The following is a 20,974-nucleotide window of genomic DNA, read 5'->3' as shown; positions in this document are numbered from 1 at the left end:
ATAGTCATAATAGTCGACGGTACGTTCACCCCTGGTTGTCTTGATACAAACTTTTATCCTTCTTGTTGTAATGGGCTTGTTGAGAGTAAAAATCATTCCTCTTACCAAGAGACAGATACGTTTGGTGACTTAGCGAGTAGCCAAATGAGGCATGAGATGATGCAATGAGTGTTTGAATGGCCAAGATCTCCTCACTTGGTAGAACTTGACTTCCACTTCCCACTTGTTGATAAGGTTTAACCATATGAGGGTTCCCTTGGTATGTTCTTGCTTCGACGGAGGCGTGGTTGTAAGCCTGTGCCATCATCTCAGAGTAAGTCTTCCAAGTGTTAGCATTGATCATGTACTTGAAGAAACAATCACGTAGGCCTACCGTGAATGCCTTGAGGGCGGTATTGTCATCTGCCTCAGCGCAGCGAGAATACTCATGGCTGAAGCGACCGGCATACTTTCGTAGTGACTCGTCCAGCTTCTAGCGAATAATGTACAAGTCATCTGCAGAATGCAAGTGATTGGTCTGGAAAATGTGTTGAGAGACAAACAGTTTTCTCAGTTCCTCAAATGAGTCTACTGTCTCAGGTGGAAGACGGCAATACCAGTTTAGAGCTCCGCCAGAGAGGGTGGAGGGGAAGAGAAGACATCGCTCTTCATCGGTGTGCATCTGATATGCCATGATGGACTCAAAAAGGTTAAGGTGTTCAATTGGGTCATCCCTTCCAGTATAAAGTTGTAAACCAAGCTTTTGTTTTGTCTTCGCTTGAAGGGTGTGTCGATGATCCTCCTTGTGAGAGGGTCAGGCCTGGGTTGGTTCCAGTTAAGTATCTCGGCCTGACGTTCGGCCTTCAACTTGTTTACTTCCTCAATGAGCTGTAGGATAAGGGAGTCCTGAGTGGAGTCATATACCACTGGAATTTTCTTTCATAAGTTTTCATCGCCTCTTAGAAGTAGGAAAGTTTGAGCAAGAGCGTGTGGTTTTTCTTTGGACTCGTCGTACTAACTTCTAGGGCGAGTCTGTCAGAATACCTCAGAGTCCCCTGTACCTTCATGTTCCTCTGGGACCTGTCATTCCTTCTCTAGATTGGCAGTTGGTCTGGATCGTGAGATGGAACTGAGTCTTTCAGAAACCCTTAGGTCATTGATCTTCAAGCATATGTGGAGGGGATTCTCTCGACGTTGTTTTAGGAAGCCTCGGCAGTCGCGATAAACGGCTTTCGATCCTTCCAACCATTATGCAATGAGATGTCTTCCTCTACTTCTTATGCTTCAGGTCGAAGCATCTGGGTTGAGAGAAGTCTCATGTTGATCAATGTTTTGATTATTAGCTCGTTCCTCATCAGGGATACCCATGTCGAAGGGAGGTGACCCTCCGTGTTGGGAGGCACCCAGATGATGGTTGATGTCCACAGGGGCAACGAGCTAGCATGTTTGAGTACACCTAGTTTTGTGGAGCATCTCAAAGAGTTTCTCATACTACTCCTAGAGGACCTCATTCTTCATTGCTATCTTATTGTTCTGAGCTTCTAGCTCATTGACTTTAACTTGAAGAGCAACCTTCTTTCCTTCATTCTTTAGTTGTTTCGCACTAGGTGCAAGAGAGGTGTCATTCTGTGTGTTGTGGCTTCCTTCGCTCCCCATGTTGGAGAGGGATGTCTGGTCAAAAAAGAGTGTACGAATGGTGGAAACCACCTTGACAAAGTTGAAGATAGTGGGAATAAGTGTCGTTTCCCACAGAAGGCGCCAAATGTTGATGCACAAAATCAGTGAGGACTTTGGTACAACAGAAAGTGTTAAGTTTGTGACCTTTGCTAGATTGCTCCGGTCACTAGTGTGGATAAGTATGTAAATTGATAGGGACATGGATGCAAACACAAGATGTACGTGGTTCACCCAGATTGGCTACGTCCATAGAGTAAAGGAGTTCTCATTAATTGTGAAGGGTTTACACAAGTACATAGGTTCAAGCTCTCCTTTAGTGAGTACTAGTGAATGATTTAGTACAAATGAGATTAGGAAATATTGTGAGAGAATGATCTCTATTTATAGAAGAGAGTTTCTAGTTTCATTCTGACATTGACGCATGTCGTGTTGTGATTGGTTTCTGATGTAGACACGTGTCGCGCTATGATTGGCTTCTGATGTCGACACGTGTCATGCTGTGATTGGCCTTCTGGTTGGAGGGAAACTCTTCTGGGTCCTTGACGGTATAACGTTGACTGGTGCTCAGTAGTTTCGGGATTGGTCAAGTATGGTACAAACACCTATCTTTCTCTCAAAGTTTCAATCCAATTTTTTCCCAAGAACATGACTAATGATGCAGGTACGAATTGGATGCTTACTAAAGATGTTACGTTGTGTACTAGTTGGGTTGAAATTATTCATGATCCGATTTCGGGTAATGAGATGCAGTTGAGAGAAATGTGGGGTCTTATTTATACCAATTATCTTGAGAAAATTGGTGGGAAAAGAACCAAAGAATCTTTGTCCAGTCGTTGGAGACTACTGAGCAAATCGTTTAGTACGTGGATAGACGCATTGGCACAAGCTAGTGCTAATCTTCAAAGTGGAGAAAGTTTAGCGGATCAGGTAACGATATATTTTTTATTTATTTGTACTATACCCAAATTTACATTACCTACTTTGATTATAATTATTTCTTCTCCCGCATTGTGTAGGACCTTCAAGCACAAGCTTGGTATAATGCCAAAACCACAAGCAAAAACAAATCGTTCAACCGGTGGGAGTGTTGGAATATTGTCAAAGATTGTCCTAAATTCAAAGTTGTGCCTGTCAGTCCAGAAGTGGTCTTTAACAGCACCCCTCCACACTTTACGTCCGATCATGCCTCGCATGATCATGATGAAGACGATGCATAAGACGTGCCCGAAACGCCTCCTGTTGAACAAGCGTCGGGGTCAACCCGTTTTCCAATTAGGCCTCAACAAGGTAGGATGGCTTCAAAGAGAAAAGGTAATGCTTCCAAAAATGATTATGCAAAGTATATGGAAGAACTTGCCCGCCAAGGTGAATTGAGTTTGGCCTGAGAAATTGTCAAATTTGAGGCTGATAAGGCTAGAGATGATGCAAAAGCTACAGCTATTGAGAAAGAATTTCAAGCTAATGAGAGAGAAAGATAACTACTTCGGCAAGAAAGGAAACAGGTTAGAGAAGAAAGAATGGCTCAACGAGATCGTGACATTATTTTATAAATTAAAAAAATATTAATATTTTATTGCCAATTGTCAGGGCTATTGAGTGCAGGGGTGAAGATGCAAAATGCGATTACTGTTCATTAAGAGCAGTTACTATTCATTAGGTGGATAGCTTAGTGGATTGCCCTAGGAACAATGGACCACGCTGTAACTGCTCTTAGAGCTCATTGTTTTTTTGTTTGTTGGCAACATTGACTCTGCAGCCAGCTGTTGAGTTCTGTAGACACCAATTCACCAACATAATACTTTTTTTTAAATGGAAAACCACCAAAATAAGCCAGTAAATGTAAACAAAACACCTCGTAAGCAAAGAATTTGTATATTAATATGATTTAAAGCAGTAAAGTTTAAGTTAATCTAAGCGAAAACAGCATTAGAGTCCACAAGAATCACATGGCCATTTTGCTCCCACTCAAAAAAGTAAAGTCGTATATATATAAAGTGAAAGATGATGGGTCTCCTCGTGCAGGACTTATCTGCAATTATTTATTAATTCAAGGGTTAACAAAATTAATCAAATATCCTTCCTCAACAAAGATCTTGCAATCTCTCTCTTTTGATTTTAAATTTTTTCTCGATTAATATAACAACGGGTACGCTTTGAAAAAAGATGAGTAGATGATCAATATTTAAGAACAACTTTCATATTCTAACTTACCACTATTGTAACATTTTGTGTTAACAACATAATATTGTGCACAACATTTTTCTAAATTGTACTATATTATTGATATAGAGAGTTACAATAATAGTGAACTTGTGTCATGAAACCCTAAAGTAGGGCCATGAACAAAGTTATATTACTAATTATTTTGAGAGCAAAGCCATAGTATGGTACGGTGCATGCACTGAGTGTTGTACTGAAAATGACTTGGTTCATACGTACGTACGTCCAAAATCTGTAGAAAACATGTGTTTAAGTATGTCAGATTGTGTCAAAAGAGGCATGGATCCGATCTAGGATTTAGTGGGATTATTTTGATATATGTAAGACAGTAAGAGTTGGTTGATGGTTTATTGGTTTTCTTCATATCGTAATCCAATCTTATCTGATATCTTATTATATCAGATCCTAGAAAAAGAATTCTGATTATCATTAATTTGAGCTTTAAAATACATTAACTGATGATATACACACCGCCTCCAATAAATCAACAACCAAAACACACTCCAACGAATGATAGACCATAAGAAGCTCTCATTGTACTAGCTGTATCAAAATCCATAATTCAAGTCTAAGTAAGCAAAACTTTTGTTTCTATAGAAGCAATATTATGGGATGACAGATTTGAGAATAGAACCTCACATACAAAATTATAAGTTATTTACTCTCTTTTTGGTCAATTGAGATTCTCATTAACACCATAGATAAGGCAAAAGAAAATAGTAACAGAGCAATGCAATGTTACATACAAGGGCACCAAAAGAAGGAAACAACTTCGCCGTTGAAAGATCAGCAGCTGCTGATGGCCTATCACACGCGGACACATGTCCGAATTTGATTAAAAAAATCAAAATCTGGACACGTGTCCGCGCATGATTGGTTATCAGCAGCAGCGAAGTCTTGTCCCCAAAAGAAAGGTAGGTGGAGTTAAGCTCTGCCGCCTAACCTTGATTTACGTTTTCCGGTGAACATGATAGCCCGTCCCTTGACAAAACCAAAACTTGAGAGGGAGGAAGCTACGAGGCCCACCGTTGACAGCACACATCTTGATACCCAGACTAGCAGCTTCATGTGCTGCTTTGTTCGCTTCTCTATGAATTCAGTTCCGCCGAACTTGAGCGAAAGATGAAGATAACCTTCAAATCTCCTCCATGATGGGGTAAATTCTCCACATGCTTCTAATTGACTTCTTCATGAGAAAGGGGATTTACTAGCTGAACCCTGTACCCTAATTGCAATTTCTGTTAATTTTTAAGTAGAACTTGCTATGCAATAAGAGTTACTGGGGAATCCGAACATAGAAAGTCGTTTATATCCATCCAAATTATTTTCTTTGAAAGCATTCCTGGTCGTGGTGTTCCAGTTTTAGTTTTAGCTTTCAAGCTTCTGTTAGGTTTTGGGATTTCATTTCACGCACAAAAAGTACTGTTGTACCAAACAAAATGATTTGACCAAAGAAATGCAGATTTTCATTTCAATATTTGAACCAAATTCTACAGTATGTACACAGATCAAAATCTATCACATGAACAAATCAACAATCTGTTCGAATTCTCATAACTTCTTGACCTAATATAACTCGATCTTGAAATCCGTCTTAGGAACTATACGAGTTACTTGGATGCTTGCCTGTGCAGTGATGAGCCGTGAGGATTGAAGATGGAAGCCACAGAGTTGGCTAATCCAACCACGATCCCCATCTTCACCTGACCCCTCTTCGGACTTGGCCGGCCAGAAAATCTCCTCGACAAATCTCCGCCGTTCATCATCGCTCTCCCGGCGCTGGCAGTGGCTACGGAACCTTCCATCTTATCTAATTCTTCTTGTATAAAGCCCTCTGAAATCTGTATGTTTTTGTGAAGTTCTGATGCAAAATACAACACAAGTTGGTTTTGCTCGATGCTCTTCCCAGAACCCGCAGCTTTCTTATATACGACTCAGCTGGTTCACCATAATGACTATATTGCCCATTCCTCAGATCAATATACGCGAGTTGCGGATGGGTACTCCAGTCATTTCCTTGCTTATGGGCACCTTTGATTGTGGTGGTGAGTGCTGCTGCATATTGAGCACGTGGGTAATTTAGTTTTTTGTTGGTCAAGGGAGTCAGCATTCAACCAGACCAGACGCACAAGCAATCTTGTCGCACTGTTTGGAATCTTGTCATTTGTTTAAAAATTATTTTAACCCACTATTTCTTGTTTAATGTTAATAATTAATGATATCTAGGAATATTTTTTCTCACTATCTTCAAATGATGGTGATACTCATAATATTATTTATAATCGTTATATGAGTTTAAATTTTGAAATTTATCCAAACCCAAAGATACACTGTTTAGAAAGAACAAAAACAAAGCTGAAAGTGAGCAAGCTAGAAAATTGAAAAGTTGGAGGGAGCTGTGGACCGGATATCTTGGAATAATTTTAGAAACAAAAATTGGATTGAGCCGCTGGTCTTGTTCAGCTCTTTATTTAGTTCTTCTAACGACTCGTGTGACATATGTTGTATCACGTGATAAAAGAGATATTAATAAGGAATATACTCTCAGTTGTATCCAAGAATACGTTTGGGTTATGGTTGTCGAGATTAACTTTGAGGGGAGAACTAGGCTAATAATGTGAGCTGACTAAAGAGTGAAAATTGTTTTGGACTAGCTAAGGTCTAAAATATTGATGATATCAGAAATATCAGTAGTCCAAAAACATGGAAATTTCGATGGAAATATCGGAATATTATCGATATCGATAAAAATTGAATAAAAACCACGAAAATTGTAAGAAAAACTTGAAAATTTTTATTAAAACTTTGTAGGATGTTTATTTAGTCAATTATCTATTAGTTTATCACAAAAAATTGGAAGGAAATACATTGCATGATGAATTTAACTGATTTAAGTTGATTATATAGCGAGATGGCAAACATTGTGAGTGTAAAAAATATGTAGTAATTAATGAAAGAAATTTAAACACACCGTAATCATTTATATATAATGAATTAGTACAATATTTTACACTTTATACATTGCATAGTAAGATACATGAGTGACTTAGTACCACATAGAGTTCCTATCAAGATCTAAAATATCGATGATATTTGAAATATCGGTAGTCTAAAAACACGAAAATTTCAATAAAAATATCGAAATAATATCGATATTTTAGATCTTGAACTAGAGTAACGGAGTAAGTTTAGCCATCTGCGTAGTTCTTCCAGCGCCACGTAATTGATGATTCATCTTCGTAGCACTACGTAATCGATCACGTGGGTAATTTAGTTTTTTGTTGGTCCAGGGAATCAGCATTCAACCAGACCAGACGCACAAGCAATCTTGTCGCACTGTTTGGAATCTTGTCATTTGTTTAAATATTATTTAACTCACTATTTCTTGTTGAATGTTAATAATTAATGATACGAGGAATATGTTTGCTCACTACTCTTAAATGATGATTATGTTCATAATTTTATTTATTATTGTTGATTGAGTTTAAATTTTAAGATTTATATGAACCCAATAATACCCTACTTAGAAAAAAAAACAAAGTTGAAAGTCAGCAAGCTAGAAAATAGAAAAGTTGGATCGGAGGTTTGGTCTAAGCTTGAATTATAATGGATGAATATAACTCGAAAGAATTTAGAAGAAAAAATTGGATTGAGATGCTGGACTTGTTCAGCTGTTTATTTAGTTCTTTTAATAACTCGTGTGACATGTATTGTGTCACATGATAAGAAAAATATTAATAAAGAATATACTCTCAAATGTAATAAAAAATATGACTGGGTTATGGTTGTCGAGAGAGATTAGCTTATATACAGATATACTATTATACTCCATTTAGGGGAGAAGTAGGCTAATAAAGTGAGCTGGCTAAAGAGTGAAAATTGTGTTGGACTTGAGTAAGTTTAGCCATCTGCGTAGTTCTTCCAGCGCCACGTAATTGATGATCATCTTCGTAGCACTACGTAATCGATGATGATATTTCACTTTGTAAGATGACATAAGCAATGATGGTATGTGTCTCACCCAAGTTAGGACAAATGAAATAATAACAGTGGATTGTCTGCCCTCTTATTTTCATACTTTTTTCATCTTTTTTTGTTTGTGTGGTCGTAATTAAACCACGTCAATATTTTATATTGATTTTTTTTATAAAAATAATAAAATAAAAAGTAATAGGAATATAAAATATTAACGTGATTTAATCGTGATTACATAAAATATGAGGAGATAGAAAGAGTATGGGAATGGGAGGACAGACAATTCACCTCTAATAATAACCTCCACTAGTTAAGATGAATTATTGTGAAGTTGACTAGTTCATTTCAATTCAAATTTCGAAGTTCAGAGAACTTGGGGACCTTAAGCTTTCACCTTTGTTCTAAGATAAGATTAAGGATATTGACCAAAAAAAAAAAATAGATAAGATTAAGGATGATCCTCATTCCGAGGATCCGGAGATTTTCACCTTTGTTCTAAGATAAGATAAATTATTGTGAAGTTGAAAAGTTCATTTAATTCAAATTTCAAAGTTCAAGGAACTTGGAGAACTTTAGCTTTCACCTTTGTTCTAACTTCTAAGATATTTTAGCCTTCATGCAAGCATTCGACATTTTTTTAATTATTACGTGCTGCGTGTAATTTACATATTTTAAATGTATTTAGTATAAATTGACAAAAGGAAAATCAAATATTTGAAGTAAATAAATAATCTTAGACCATGCTAAAAGAAAGCACTCATAAACCAATTAAAGCAATTGAATTCACATAATAAAATCGATCTTTATAGAATTTACATTAAGAATAGAGAAAATAATATTTAATAAATAATTGATTGAATCACATTATTGCTAGCCCATTGTGAGGCTAAGTCCACCCCCTCCCGCTTAGTTTAGACAATATCGTTTGTTAAAAAATAAACAATCATTTGACAACTAATTTAATCACATTATTATCCACGTGCGAAAATCTTTTTTTATAACTGACATTATATGCATTTTAAGATGTTTTGAACATGTTTAAAAATATATAAATTGAATCACATTATTGTTAATCTATTGTGAGACACTAATTTAAAAAAAAAATTATTAAAAAAATACTATTATAATGACGAAAATGCCCCTACCTTATTTGATGCATTATTTTGGGATGCCTTTGAAGTTTTTTGTCTTCAAGGCATTTTTGTCCAAATATTTTTTGTTGAAGCTTGATGACACCAAAATCACTATTCATTTTTCTATTGGCTTTATATATAGATAGAAGAAGATTAAGGGACAAGTGCAAATAAAAAAATAAAAAGAAAATTCATTTTATATATAAAGATGAAATCGATTGATTGCACCATTTATGCACCATGAAGCCCAAATTCAATTATTATATTGGGCTCAATCTAATTATAATGTAAATGCCTCTACCACCCCAAAAGAAACAAATGGCGGCAGCCCAATAGTCAAAATATATGTGAATAGCTATGTGGGCTGGCTGCCCCATGATTTTTGCAAAAACTTCATCGATTAATTAGGAAATCCATCAACATATTATAACATCTCACATTGATCATATCTTTGTAAAAAAAAGAGTTTAAATATCTTAATCCGACTCCAACTAATAATAAGGTCTTTCGTGAAAAAACTCTACATATGTCAAACAGTGCTGGTGGTAATTATATGAAAATAAAGATAATCTTTAAACGATAATAGAGAGAATGAAGAGCAAGTGTGGATGTGACGTGAGAATGCAATCATCAACAAAACCAGGTCAAATTTATCTCCAAAACAAGATAATCGAACTACGTCATGCTATTGAAACGCTGAAGTAATAACAAGTTAATAACAAGTTGAGGCTGCCGTCCAGTTCAAAACTTCCAAAACTTGAGCCCCAAGAATCTAAGAGCACTACCACACACAACAGGTTAAGAAAATTTTCATCAAGATTTCAACATCAATCATGCTGCTGTGGATGGTTTGCTGCTACTAGATTCTTGCCAATTCGACCATCGTGGGAGAGATTTTGGGCATCTAATGCCTATCTGCTTTCAAAATTTCAAATAAAGTGGCAGTGTGTTGCACTGGCCATTAAAGTGGCACACTTCGCGTATTGATATATGAGATAATGGCCTCTTTTAGCCAAAATGATATATGAGATTGACATAATTTTTCACTTTAGTCGTTGACAATGAAAATCAATAAAAGTGGTTCTTAAGTTCGTCCACGTAAATCATTTTGCTTTTTTTTGTGAAAAATCTGTCAATATCTTTGTTAAGTGGAGGGGTTGGTTTGACAAAAATATCCTGAAAAAGATGGTCATGTGGTTGTTCACATGATCATTTAACAACGATATTGAATGATCTTTTACGAAACGACCAAAATGATTTGAATTCAATAACTATTTCTATCAATTTTCATTATCAAAGACAAACGTAAAGAGTTTTGCCAATATAAAAATCCATCTCAAATAAAAAGCGCTATGAGTAACCTAAAATGAAGTCGACGAGTAAGACACATATAGTAAACCCTACTAGAAATCATGAAGTTGATGATTGTAATATGGGCCCTTCCACTAATTAAGATAGACACCAAGTGTTCTTGTATCAGAAATATGAACATGATTACTGGAAAGTAATGAAAAAGAATCCAGTTGCTTAATGTCATGATCTATCAAATGGTGCGGATTTGTGGCATCATTTTTATTACACAACTTTTGATATACGTTTTTATTGAAGCCTGTTTTATAATTATTTCAACCATTTAAACCGTCTATCTTTTAGGACATCCTTCGTATATCATCTTTGCAAAAACTTACACAAATCCAAAACTATTAAGACATTCATTTGTAGTGAAAAAATTACCCTAACAGTCATATGGTTTCAGATTTAAGTGAATTTTGGTAGACATGATCATTGAGGGAAGATCTAAAAAATAAACAGTTCGGATCGTTAAAATATATTACAAACTAAGTTCTAAAAACATATGTGTCAATAATTTTGTTAAATAATTAGTGTCACCGATCCGTCTCATCAAACAAATGTATGCTCATCTGTCTTGTCATATACCACTCCTAAAACATACTTTGGTCGGGTGTATATGAACTTGCATTGCTTACGTTCGAATGAGTTCACAATGACTCTAACTTTGGTTCAATTATTTTTTTTCTGTACCCATTTTGCATAATTGAACACTTATTTGAAAAGTCCAATTATTTGTCATGAAATGCCATTAACCATCATATGCATAATCAATGCTTTTAGCAGTCAAGATGAAGAATAAAATAGTTAATTCGACTTCGAGCATGTGAAATTTCGTTAATTACTAACAACCTTTAATTTGATATAACTTTTTGCAAAGTGTCATTTAGGAAAGAAACATATGTTACTACGACATGAAAATGATAAAAAATCGTTAATCAACATTGCAATATACAATTAGAAGAGATAAATTTTGGTATGATTGTTTGATTAAGGTAGCTCTCACTCTTAAGTGAGTTCATCATAAGACCAAATGAGGCCAAAATATTAGAAGTCTCATAATTTTGTGAGAGCTTGACTTACCAACGACGTGATCAGATCCCCTCATCAGCACTTCTCAAACCAAAGGTGCACCTAAATATTGTTAAAATAAAAATGCTTTTTGTATATATGACTTTTTTTTAGCTAAATTTCTTGATATTTATTAACGTAACTGGCGTGATCATTAAAACGAAAATAAAACTGAATTGATGTGCTCCAATTCCGGACCCAAGTAGTTCAACTTGAATTAGTAGTCACAAGTTTCCAAAAGTAGATATAAGCAAGCACTTATGAGTAAGCTAAAAACTACTAGAAATCATGAAGTTGTTGATTAGAACATGGGTCCATGCACTAATTAAGATAAACATCAAGTGTTATTGTGTCAGAAGACTATGGACATGGATTCAACTTGCCTACCAATTACATCTAAGTGCTTATTCTATCCAATATGGAAAGACGTAATGATGAGACAAATGTTCAAGATAAAACTGGGGGAGAAAGACATAAGAAGACTTGAAAAGATACTCTAAGAAAAGACATGAAGTACTTGGAGTTAACGAAAGATTTGTGGCAAAATCGAGCGCATTGACGTTTTATGATTCACACAGCCAACTTCATTTAGTAAAATGAAACTTTGTTATTGTTGTTGTTGATATATCAAACATATGCTTATCTTTCTTGTCATATATTCCACTTCTAAAACATAATTTTGGCAAGTGTATGTGAACTTGCATTGCTTACGTTTTGATGAGTTCACAATGACTAACTCTGGTTCAAAATTTTTATTACCCATTTTGCAAAGTAAACACTTAATTGAAAAGTCCAACTATTTTTGATGAAATCTTTTTTTCTTTCCTTTATTACCCATCATATGCATTAACTAGATCACATGATCAATGCATTTAGCAGTCAAGATGATGCGTAACAGAAAATAGTCGAGCATGTGAAATTCGGTTCATTCTAACTATTAATTTAATTGATTAACTTTTTTGCAGAGTGTCATTAAGAAAAGAAACATCTTTTATTAAGACGTAAAATGATAAAAATTCGTTAATTAACACTAGGGTAGACAATTAAAAGATTTTTTTTTAATACGATTGTTTGATTAAGGTAACTCTCACACTAAGTGAGATCATCATTAAACCAGGGGTCAAAATACTAGACGTCTCATAATTTTGTGAGAGTTGGACTTCCCAACTACTTGATTGGTCCGCCTCATTAGTTTTTCTTAAACCAAAGGTGCACCTAAATATTGTTCAAGTAAAAATATTTTTAATGACAGAAATTAACAGGAAGCATGTGAAAGTTAAAAAGGATGGATGAATTGTTGAGAATGAATTTCATATTGATGAGAGGAAGGAACACGAGGACATAGAAAAAGGAGATCGTATCAACTTGTTTTGACCTAGGATAATAAGCTCATGAGCTTAGGCTTACTTCATCGTCGAGAAATGAAAATACATAGCCTTATAAGGAAGATCAAATACTTTTCATATAGCCAATTAATTTTATGTTAAAATCTGAAAGCATCACAGTAAATTATTCCCCGTAGAAAGTCCAATGATATAAAAAATGAGTTTCACATGAATGAATGGGAGGAATTACCATCTTCGAGGATAGCACCACCCTACATTAATGTCCAGACGTAAAAAATAGTTCTATAAATAAAGCAAAGCCCTCATCCAATCATGATCTATCACCTTCCATTCATTACCCTTTTGGTTGCCACCCTTCCAACGTCACCAAAACCCCCACTCCAAATCCACGCAAAACCACGCTTTCACTTTCACTCTCACACACAAACACAAACAATTCTTCAACCATGGCTATAAAAATCTCACACAATTTGGGACTTGAAATATGGAATAACAATAACTTCATACGCAGCAACAAAACGCACCTCAACTTTTCAGGGAAACTTGGCTGCTGCTTGTCCAAGTTCGGGAAAACCCGATCCTTCTCTGTAATGGAGGACCTGAAAAGTTCGAGTCTTTTGGCCCCAGAGCCTGTGAAAAATTACTCCCAGGAATTGGATGTGGCTGTCAGAGCTGTGCAGTTGGCTTGCTCTCTCTGCCAGAGGGTTCAGAACAGTTTGATTTCGAAGAACGGCGATGGGGTCCAATCCAAAGACGACAATTCCCCTGTCACCGTTGCGGGTCAGTTGAATCTCTAACCTTTTTCGTTTCAGTAATGCTTGAATTTGGAATTAGTGTTGATTTTGGTTATTTGGGTTTAATTTAGATTTCACTTGTTATGATTCTGTGAGAATTTATTTGGATTTGAAGAAATTGTTATTAAAGTTTGTTCTTTTGGAAAATTATGACTTCTTGAAGTTAAAACACGTTGAATAATGTGAAATCACACATAGGAAAGGAATGATGCTATAGAAAAGGAGTGATGCTGCTAGTCACAGTTTCCTTGGAGGAACTTGACAGATTCCTCCTTTCTGCATCCCTCTGTGCATCAGCAGCAAGCTTTGTTTTTCAATCTTTTTTTTATCATATTCCACCTTCACCCCTTGACAAACTTGCAGAATGTGTGATAAAATGTTGAACCCTACGGGCAAAACTCGTATCAGGACCTGCAAAGGACATTATATCTTAGTCCTATCCTATGTCATGTTATTCCTTGCATTTGAATATACGGATATGGTTTTGTCTAAAGTTGTTGCGGCCTTTTAGAGTGCAGAATCTCTGTTAAGGTACAACTTGCATTTTGGACCAAGCATAGTGGCAGCATAAGCCCTTATCTCGCAGTGTCTTCCAGCACTCAGTCTTTCTACCTTCGAAGGCAATCATTATGTTTTCCGCTAAGATGTGTTAAATCATAACAAAACTGAACATTATACTTAAAACATGTCGTTTTGTTGTAGGACTGAGACATTTCATCTCTATTTCCTCACAAAATCTCCCTCACACACCTTCTCTCTTAATCATCTTACTTCATTGTGGTTATTTCTTTAGAACATCAAGAATACTCTAACGTCTCATTGTTTGTCTGCTCGAACTTGGATTCTTAATTGAGGAAAATCATGCCCAATTTGCTTTTTATGTCTGTATCCTATCTTTACAATTTGGAACAGTTAGCTTTCAACACGAAAAGAACGCTTCTGAAAAAGAAGCTGGAATATTTAGCACCACTGTCTTATGAAGTAGTTGCTGGTATACCAGTTTATGGCCCTGAACATCTCTCCATGGATTGACTTACAACAAAGTATTTTCCCTGTTATTGTATTGAGTTTTAAACTTGTTATCATGTCAGTGGTCCATCATGGAGTAGGAACTTCAACTTTTTGGGTGCAGTTTTATGGCCAATAAAGATGAATCTAGTTTAATACATGTCCTCTCTTGACCGTATCGTGCAAACAGATTGGAGCGTCCAAGCAACTGTGAGCTGGATACTGTCAGAGTCTTTTGGGAGCAGCAACGTGTCCATTATTGCGGAAGAAGATATTCAAAATTTGTACAAAGCAAAGGCAGGTGGAGTACTAAAAGAAGTAGTGAAAACTGTAAACGAATGTCTAGCTGAAGCGCCTCGTTTTGGACTTAAAAGTCCGAAAATGGCCCTTGGGACTACAGAGGTTCTTGAAGCCATCAGTCGGTGCAACTCACTTGGAGGCCCTGCTGGGAGATTTTGGACACTTGACCCCGTTGATGGCACGTTGGGTTTTGTACGCGGGGACCAATATGCAATAGCTCTGGCTTTAATAGAGGACGGAGAAGTTGTGCTTGGGGTTCTTGGCTGTCCTAATTACCCAATGAGAAAGGAATGGCTCAATTATCATCACCGGTATCATAGGATTATATCTAAATTGACACCACCAACGTCAGAATCTTGGGACAAAGGCTGTGTGATTTATGCTAGAAGAGGCAGCGGCGAGGCTTGGATGCAACCGCTGCTCCATGTAAACAAGAATTTAGTGTGGCCAAACTCTGCAAAACCTGTCCGAGTGTCCACCATAGATAATCCATCACTGGCAACATTTTGTGAACCTGTTGAGAAGGCAAATTCGAGTCATTCCTTCACAGCAGGGCTAGCTCACAGCGTCGGGCTTAGGTACCACATTTTTAAAGTTTCGTCTCTCTTTGCTATATAGGTTACATCCTACAGGTATGTGATAAAATGCACAAATGTTATTGTGACTGCAGGAAGCAGCCACTGCGAGTATACAGCATGGTGAAGTACGCAGCCATAGCTCGTGGGGATGCCGAGATTTTTATGAAGTTTTCAAGGGCTGGCTACAAGGAGAAGATTTGGGATCACGCAGCCGGTGTTGTTATCATACAAGAGGCTGGCGGGGTGGTTACAGATGCCGGAGGGCGTCCACTGGACTTTTCAAAGGGCATACACTTGGAAGGTCTTGATCGAGGCGTAGTTGCTAGTGCTGGAGCCAATCTACATGACAAGATCATCGAGGCCGTTGATGCTAGCTGGGACTCCTCCAGTCTATAAAAAAAACGTCTGCTGATGGTGCTTAACATCAATGAAAACACAACTCCTTAGCCATTACATTACCTGAGATCGTACAAAAATTGTAAATTATTGTTTTCAATTTTGTGTTCTTTATTTATCTGAATTTTGCATTGGCAGAAATACTAAATCCTTTAGGGGAAAATGCAGAAGTATATGTACAAAGTTCACGCTTGACCATCTTAGCCTCTGTTCCAATATGCTTTAAGGTAATCAAGAAGTCTCTCCTAGCAGCCTGGGCTGCAATTTGGAGAAACTGTGATATGGGTCAAGCAATGTAAATTATATTGAATTGGAATCCGATGGCAGAGACAGTGCTGTACTATTTGGCCCAAACAGATCCAACAAAAAGGAAGAAAAGTAAGAAGGAAAAGAAAAATGATAACATTCCTTTGAAGAAACTTTGAGTGTAATTGTAACACCACATGTTATCTCTACGTGTTACTAACTCACCTAAAGTGTTATTCTGGTGTCTGATGCGACAAGGATGATGTCTTAGTTACAAGTCAACCACACTGAATGCATAAAAACGACTCTTCCCACTTTGTAATGATCTGTAGTAACAAAACACGGTATGTGGTAACTAATTCATCTGTATTATAACACGTCAATTAGTTATTATATCACACAACGTTAATCTTGTACCATATCCTTTTGTGAAGGAGGGTATAACGCACTCGGCATCCCAAGTAGTGATCGACACATTGAGATTAAACAAGGCACCCACATCTGTGAGAGAGACTGAGAGTCTGAGATTGACTGATGATGAAGCACGCACAAGCAGAAGTTAAGGTAAATTGCAACTGTGTCTTTGAGAAAGATGCAACTAGTTATACAAGTCATCAATCTTCTTAATGGCAATCGACATCAAATTTTTAACTTGTAGACAAGTGGTTGTCAGCACAATGGAGAGAGATATTTAACTAGATCGAGCCTTGTAGCATGAATTTGTAATTAAACATGACATTAAAGTAATTTATTGTGCTATGAATAAGTTAAGTGGATGAAAAATTTATCATTATGTTTGATTAAGATCAAATTAAGCACACCATAAATTCTCACATTTGCAGAAACAAGACAGATAGCAAAACTCACTTTCAAAGATAAACATATCTGACTAGCTCTTGGGGTTGGGGGATGCAAAACAAGTTGTTCTTTTAATTCTTTTGGGAGTTCGAGACTTGAGAGACGTCCATCTGTATGGACTCATAGTCAAATATGATCATAAACGTGGTCGGCCCTCCAACTTTAATTGCTCAGCTCCTCCTCTTGACTACTTGACATGCAATCTGGTTGTCCAAGACTCAAGATCTTACATTGACAGTCGAAAGACATTATGAAATCGTTATTTACCAAATTCGAATCTAAAATTTAAGAGAAATAATACTAGACTGTAATATTAAATACAACAACAACAAAGCTAATGGGATTGGTTGTATGAATTGTAGAACACCACTACACTCGCTTTTGCACTATGTCTTTTGTTAGTTCCAAGGGCTTCATGTCTTTTCTTAAAGACTATTTCTAAGTCTTTATATGTCTTCATCTACTTCTTTTGCCTTGAATCTTTGTCTCTTGTAATATTAAATGACCCGTATTTTTCTTTAATTTCTTTTAAATATTGATCAAAGTTGTTACGTGTTATGAAGACTTTGTAATAGTGACCACTACCCTAGGCTTTTGGCATATTTGCTTACTAGAAGAATATATAGATGTGGGGATAAAAATCACCCTCAACATTATTTTGGGTGGGGTTGGGGGGGGGGGGGGGGGGTGTGGGGCGGGCAGTGTTAGGGAGAGAGCTCTAGGATTAAGCATGGACCCCAATGTATTGACACCTTTGACAGCCACATTTGAAGCTTGAAAATTACAAGTTTGGCAAAACTTGTTTAAATTCTAGGCTATCGATCAATATAACCGGCCTAATGAAATAGGAACATTCAAAGGTGGATATTGGAGAATATGTGCTCCAAGATTGCCTAGGCAAGTCTAAGACCCGAGGGGTATAATGTGTAGTGGTACCAAAACAGGCATAGGTAGGGTTTGATAAGTACATACATTGGATTGCATTTGCATGCGTAGATTATATATATGCATATGTAGAAGTTGAAAACAGAGGACGAGGCTTGACGATGGAAATGTTGCTTTTTTGTGACCAAAAAGTCACGAGGTTTGAGTCGTGAAAATGACTTCTTTATAAAACAATGGTATGCTAATAGACGTTCTCCTCCACTCCCCTCCCCTCCCCCCAATCCACAACCCTCACAAAGCAGGGATCCTTGTTGGCATGGGGCCACCATTTTATAGAGGTTGAAAAGGATGCCTTGGCTATCAAGTGAATATCACCATATTTGGTCCATCCTATCACAGCAACGCTTACTTAATCATACGCCCTGGAAATTAGAGTTTAGGGTTTAGGGCCGTGATGAATCTTAAGATATAGCCCGGGACTTACTTCCCACATTACTGCAATCCTTCCAGCATTACCCCCATTATATCGGGGGAACTAACGTACCTTAGGACGAGAGATTCATTCATGCAACCAGTATTCAGTCTTAATACCTTAAGTGTGTCATCGTCTAATATTTGTGTGTCACGTGTTTGAAGAGCTAAAAAGAATTGGATTTCACATTGCAAATTAAACAATAATTGAAACAATCTCATAGAATTATATGAATAGAACACATAGTATATGCTTAGGTGGTGCATGCCTTACTTTCCCACCAAATGCAGGGCTTTTGAAGTGCAGATCGATTTGCATCATGTGCCCATGACCTAATAAGAAGGCACCGTCATCTTAAATGAAATGCAGATTGGAAGTTAGCCACGTTAATTTGTTCAGTGTTTTATGATGTTGCTATGACTCTTGTGAGAACATACAATTCTAACTCTATCGTTCTCTGTCTCTGCACTACGTACACTACATCTCTTAAATATCTGCTGTACGACCTGTCGGACCACGTGTTTGTGCAGCTCTACACAAATTATAATTCTTCTGTATGTTTTTATATCACCTAGATTATTTGTAGTCGTACGCAAGAGCTCCCTTCATCTACCATTCATCTATATACGGATTTTATTTCTAACAAAATTAAAAAACCAGAAGAGAAACAATACATCAAATTGGAGAGATTTGACAAGAAACCAACCATCAAGAGACAGATTTGACAAGAAACCAACCACCAAGAGACATGACCAAAATCTAGTAATTAATCAAATAAGCGCCAACAACATGTAATCCCTATGCCATGCATATCATCTTGTTGTCATCCACAAGCTTACAATCCAAACTCAATAGAAACGAAAGTGTATAATTTGACGGATACCGAGTATCAATTTACAATACATTTGTCTATATTGATAATATAACAATCAAATACGGCCGACCTACAAGAACTTCATGTGGGGCCCCATCAAAAACAAAATGTGAACATATATCACATTGTCACTTATTAAGTGGACCAAATTTTATGTGTGTAACTTATTATATCAAAAGGCTACTTCAAACCAATAAAGCTCTCTGCTTTGCGAGGGTAAGATGTTTATCGTACGTAATCTTACTTTTATTTTGCAAAAAGTTATTCCTATAACTTAAACTTGTGACATTTCAATCACGATTCATAAGGGAGCAATTTTTAATTGAGCAAAAACTCACCCTAGTCTAACTTTTTGCATAATACCAAAATAAAAAACATTTTATCCAAATAAAAGAGTAAAAGAAGGATAATAATGGCACCCAACCTACACCCCATTCATTAGACGACCTCTACGTAGCTGTCCAACACCCCCCTCAATTAATGCCTTTTTTTTCCCTTCCCCACCACCACCACCGCCACCACAATCCTCCCACTTGTATATATTCGCCCTTTCCCCAAACACTCCCTTCTCTTCTGTAACTAACTCATCACACTCCACAAGTGTTTTTCCAAAAAGTTAAAAAAAAAAAATGATCCCAATAGCAAGTCTTTTCCTAGCCACTTTGCTCCTCACTGCTTCACTTGGCATCTCAGCCCGACCCGGATCGGATGGACCCTTCTCAGCTGAGCTCAAGCACTCAAAGGACAAAGGTGGTGCTGATACTGGTGGCGGCAATGGTGGCCTTGGCGGGTTTTTCCCGCCAGGGTTTGACATACCCGGGTTCGGAAAGGGGTTTGGAAACGGCGTAGGTGGCGGGTATGGGGGTGGGTATGGAGGTCCTAATGGAGGGTATTCCAAGGGTGGAACTGTGAGGACTTCTCTTGTGTGTAAGGAAAAGGGTCCGTGCTACAAGAAGAAGCTGACGTGCCCTGCTAAGTGCTTCACTTCCTACAGCCGGTCAGGGAAGGGTAATGGCGGCGGCGGCGGCGGCGGCGGGTGCACTATAGATTGCAAGAAGTGTACTGCTTACTGCTAGAGGAATAGGCTGCTCCCGCTCCTTTAGTTATGGTACTGCAGCCGGTAGTTACGATAATTAGTATGGTTATGCATGTGATGTGATGTAAACCCACGATATATATGATACATCATTTTGCTTTATCTAAGAGTAATGTTCTCTTGCCCCGCAAGCTTGCATTTGCAACCGCTTTCAGATAATAAAAACGCTTATGAGAATGTTCAGTAGAAATAATTTATTCACAACAAAAACGTCTTTGGCAATGTTTGGTGAAAAAAACAATTAAAAATGCTTCTGAGCTGAGCCTTCTTGTGCACAAAAGTGATTTTTTACAAGAAACACTAGAATTTTTGTTGAAATCTTTGGTGTGCCTCTAAATAGAAAGGCGTTATAAACAAAAGCATTTCCAACCCAAATAGAGTTTGATAGTTCAATAATCTTAACATTCTTATTTTTTGTTAAACAAGGTTGGTTAGATAACTTTCGTAACAAACCAGACTAGACTTGGACCCCAAAAAACATACGTTATCTTTCACTTAGGATAAGAATTTGGATCATTTCCATCGTCCAAAGCCTAAGGACCATGAAATTCAAGCTTTGATTTGTGTGAAAGATATATCAGACCTTAATTGTGTAAAATGAGCCAGTAGAATGAGCTAACGAGGATTGTGAGATTCAATTTGAGTGATCCAGCGTTCTTGGGTTCTGATTAGCGAGATTTGAACAAGGGGTACTTAGTGTACACGTTGCTTTCATT

At 37.1% G+C, this 20,974-nt stretch overlaps 2 protein-coding genes across 2 annotated transcripts; both read left to right on the top strand.

Moving 5' to 3' along the window:
- The first annotated feature begins 13,047 nt into the window (after positions 1–13,047).
- On the top strand, positions 13,048–16,030 carry LOC103408835 (3',5'-bisphosphate nucleotidase AHL-like). The gene is made up of 3 exons (XM_008347653.4): positions 13,048–13,531; positions 14,744–15,431; positions 15,524–16,030. Exons 1-3 carry the CDS (start codon positions 13,198–13,200, stop codon positions 15,825–15,827), a joined length of 1,326 nt encoding a protein of 441 aa, XP_008345875.2. The 5' UTR covers positions 13,048–13,197; the 3' UTR covers positions 15,828–16,030.
- Positions 16,031–19,607: 3,577 nt separating this feature from the next.
- LOC103434733 (putative glycine-rich cell wall structural protein 1) lies at positions 19,608–20,448 on the top strand. The gene has a single exon (XM_008373087.4). The coding sequence runs from the start codon at positions 19,792–19,794 to the stop codon at positions 20,236–20,238; it is 447 nt and encodes a 148-aa protein (XP_008371309.3). The 5' UTR covers positions 19,608–19,791; the 3' UTR covers positions 20,239–20,448.
- Positions 20,449–20,974: the final 526 nt, after the last annotated feature.

The sequence above is a fragment of the Malus domestica genome, chromosome 05 (assembly GCF_042453785.1).
Source record: "Malus domestica chromosome 05, GDT2T_hap1".
Taxonomy (NCBI): domain Eukaryota; kingdom Viridiplantae; phylum Streptophyta; class Magnoliopsida; order Rosales; family Rosaceae; genus Malus; species Malus domestica.
Note: the sequence above shows the minus strand (reverse complement) of the source record. Positions and strands in the feature narration are given on the sequence as shown.

Coding starts and splice junctions, on each gene's coding strand:
- LOC103408835 (XM_008347653.4), top strand. CDS start 13,198: ATGGCTATAAAAATCTCACACAATTTGGGACTTGAAATATGGAATAAC. Junction 13,532..14,743: donor TTCCCCTGTCACCGTTGCGG/GTCAGTTGAATC, acceptor TCGTGCAAACAG/ATTGGAGCGTCCAAGCAACT. Junction 15,432..15,523: donor GCTCACAGCGTCGGGCTTAG/GTACCACATTTT, acceptor TTGTGACTGCAG/GAAGCAGCCACTGCGAGTAT.
- LOC103434733 (XM_008373087.4), top strand. CDS start 19,792: ATGATCCCAATAGCAAGTCTTTTCCTAGCCACTTTGCTCCTCACTGCT.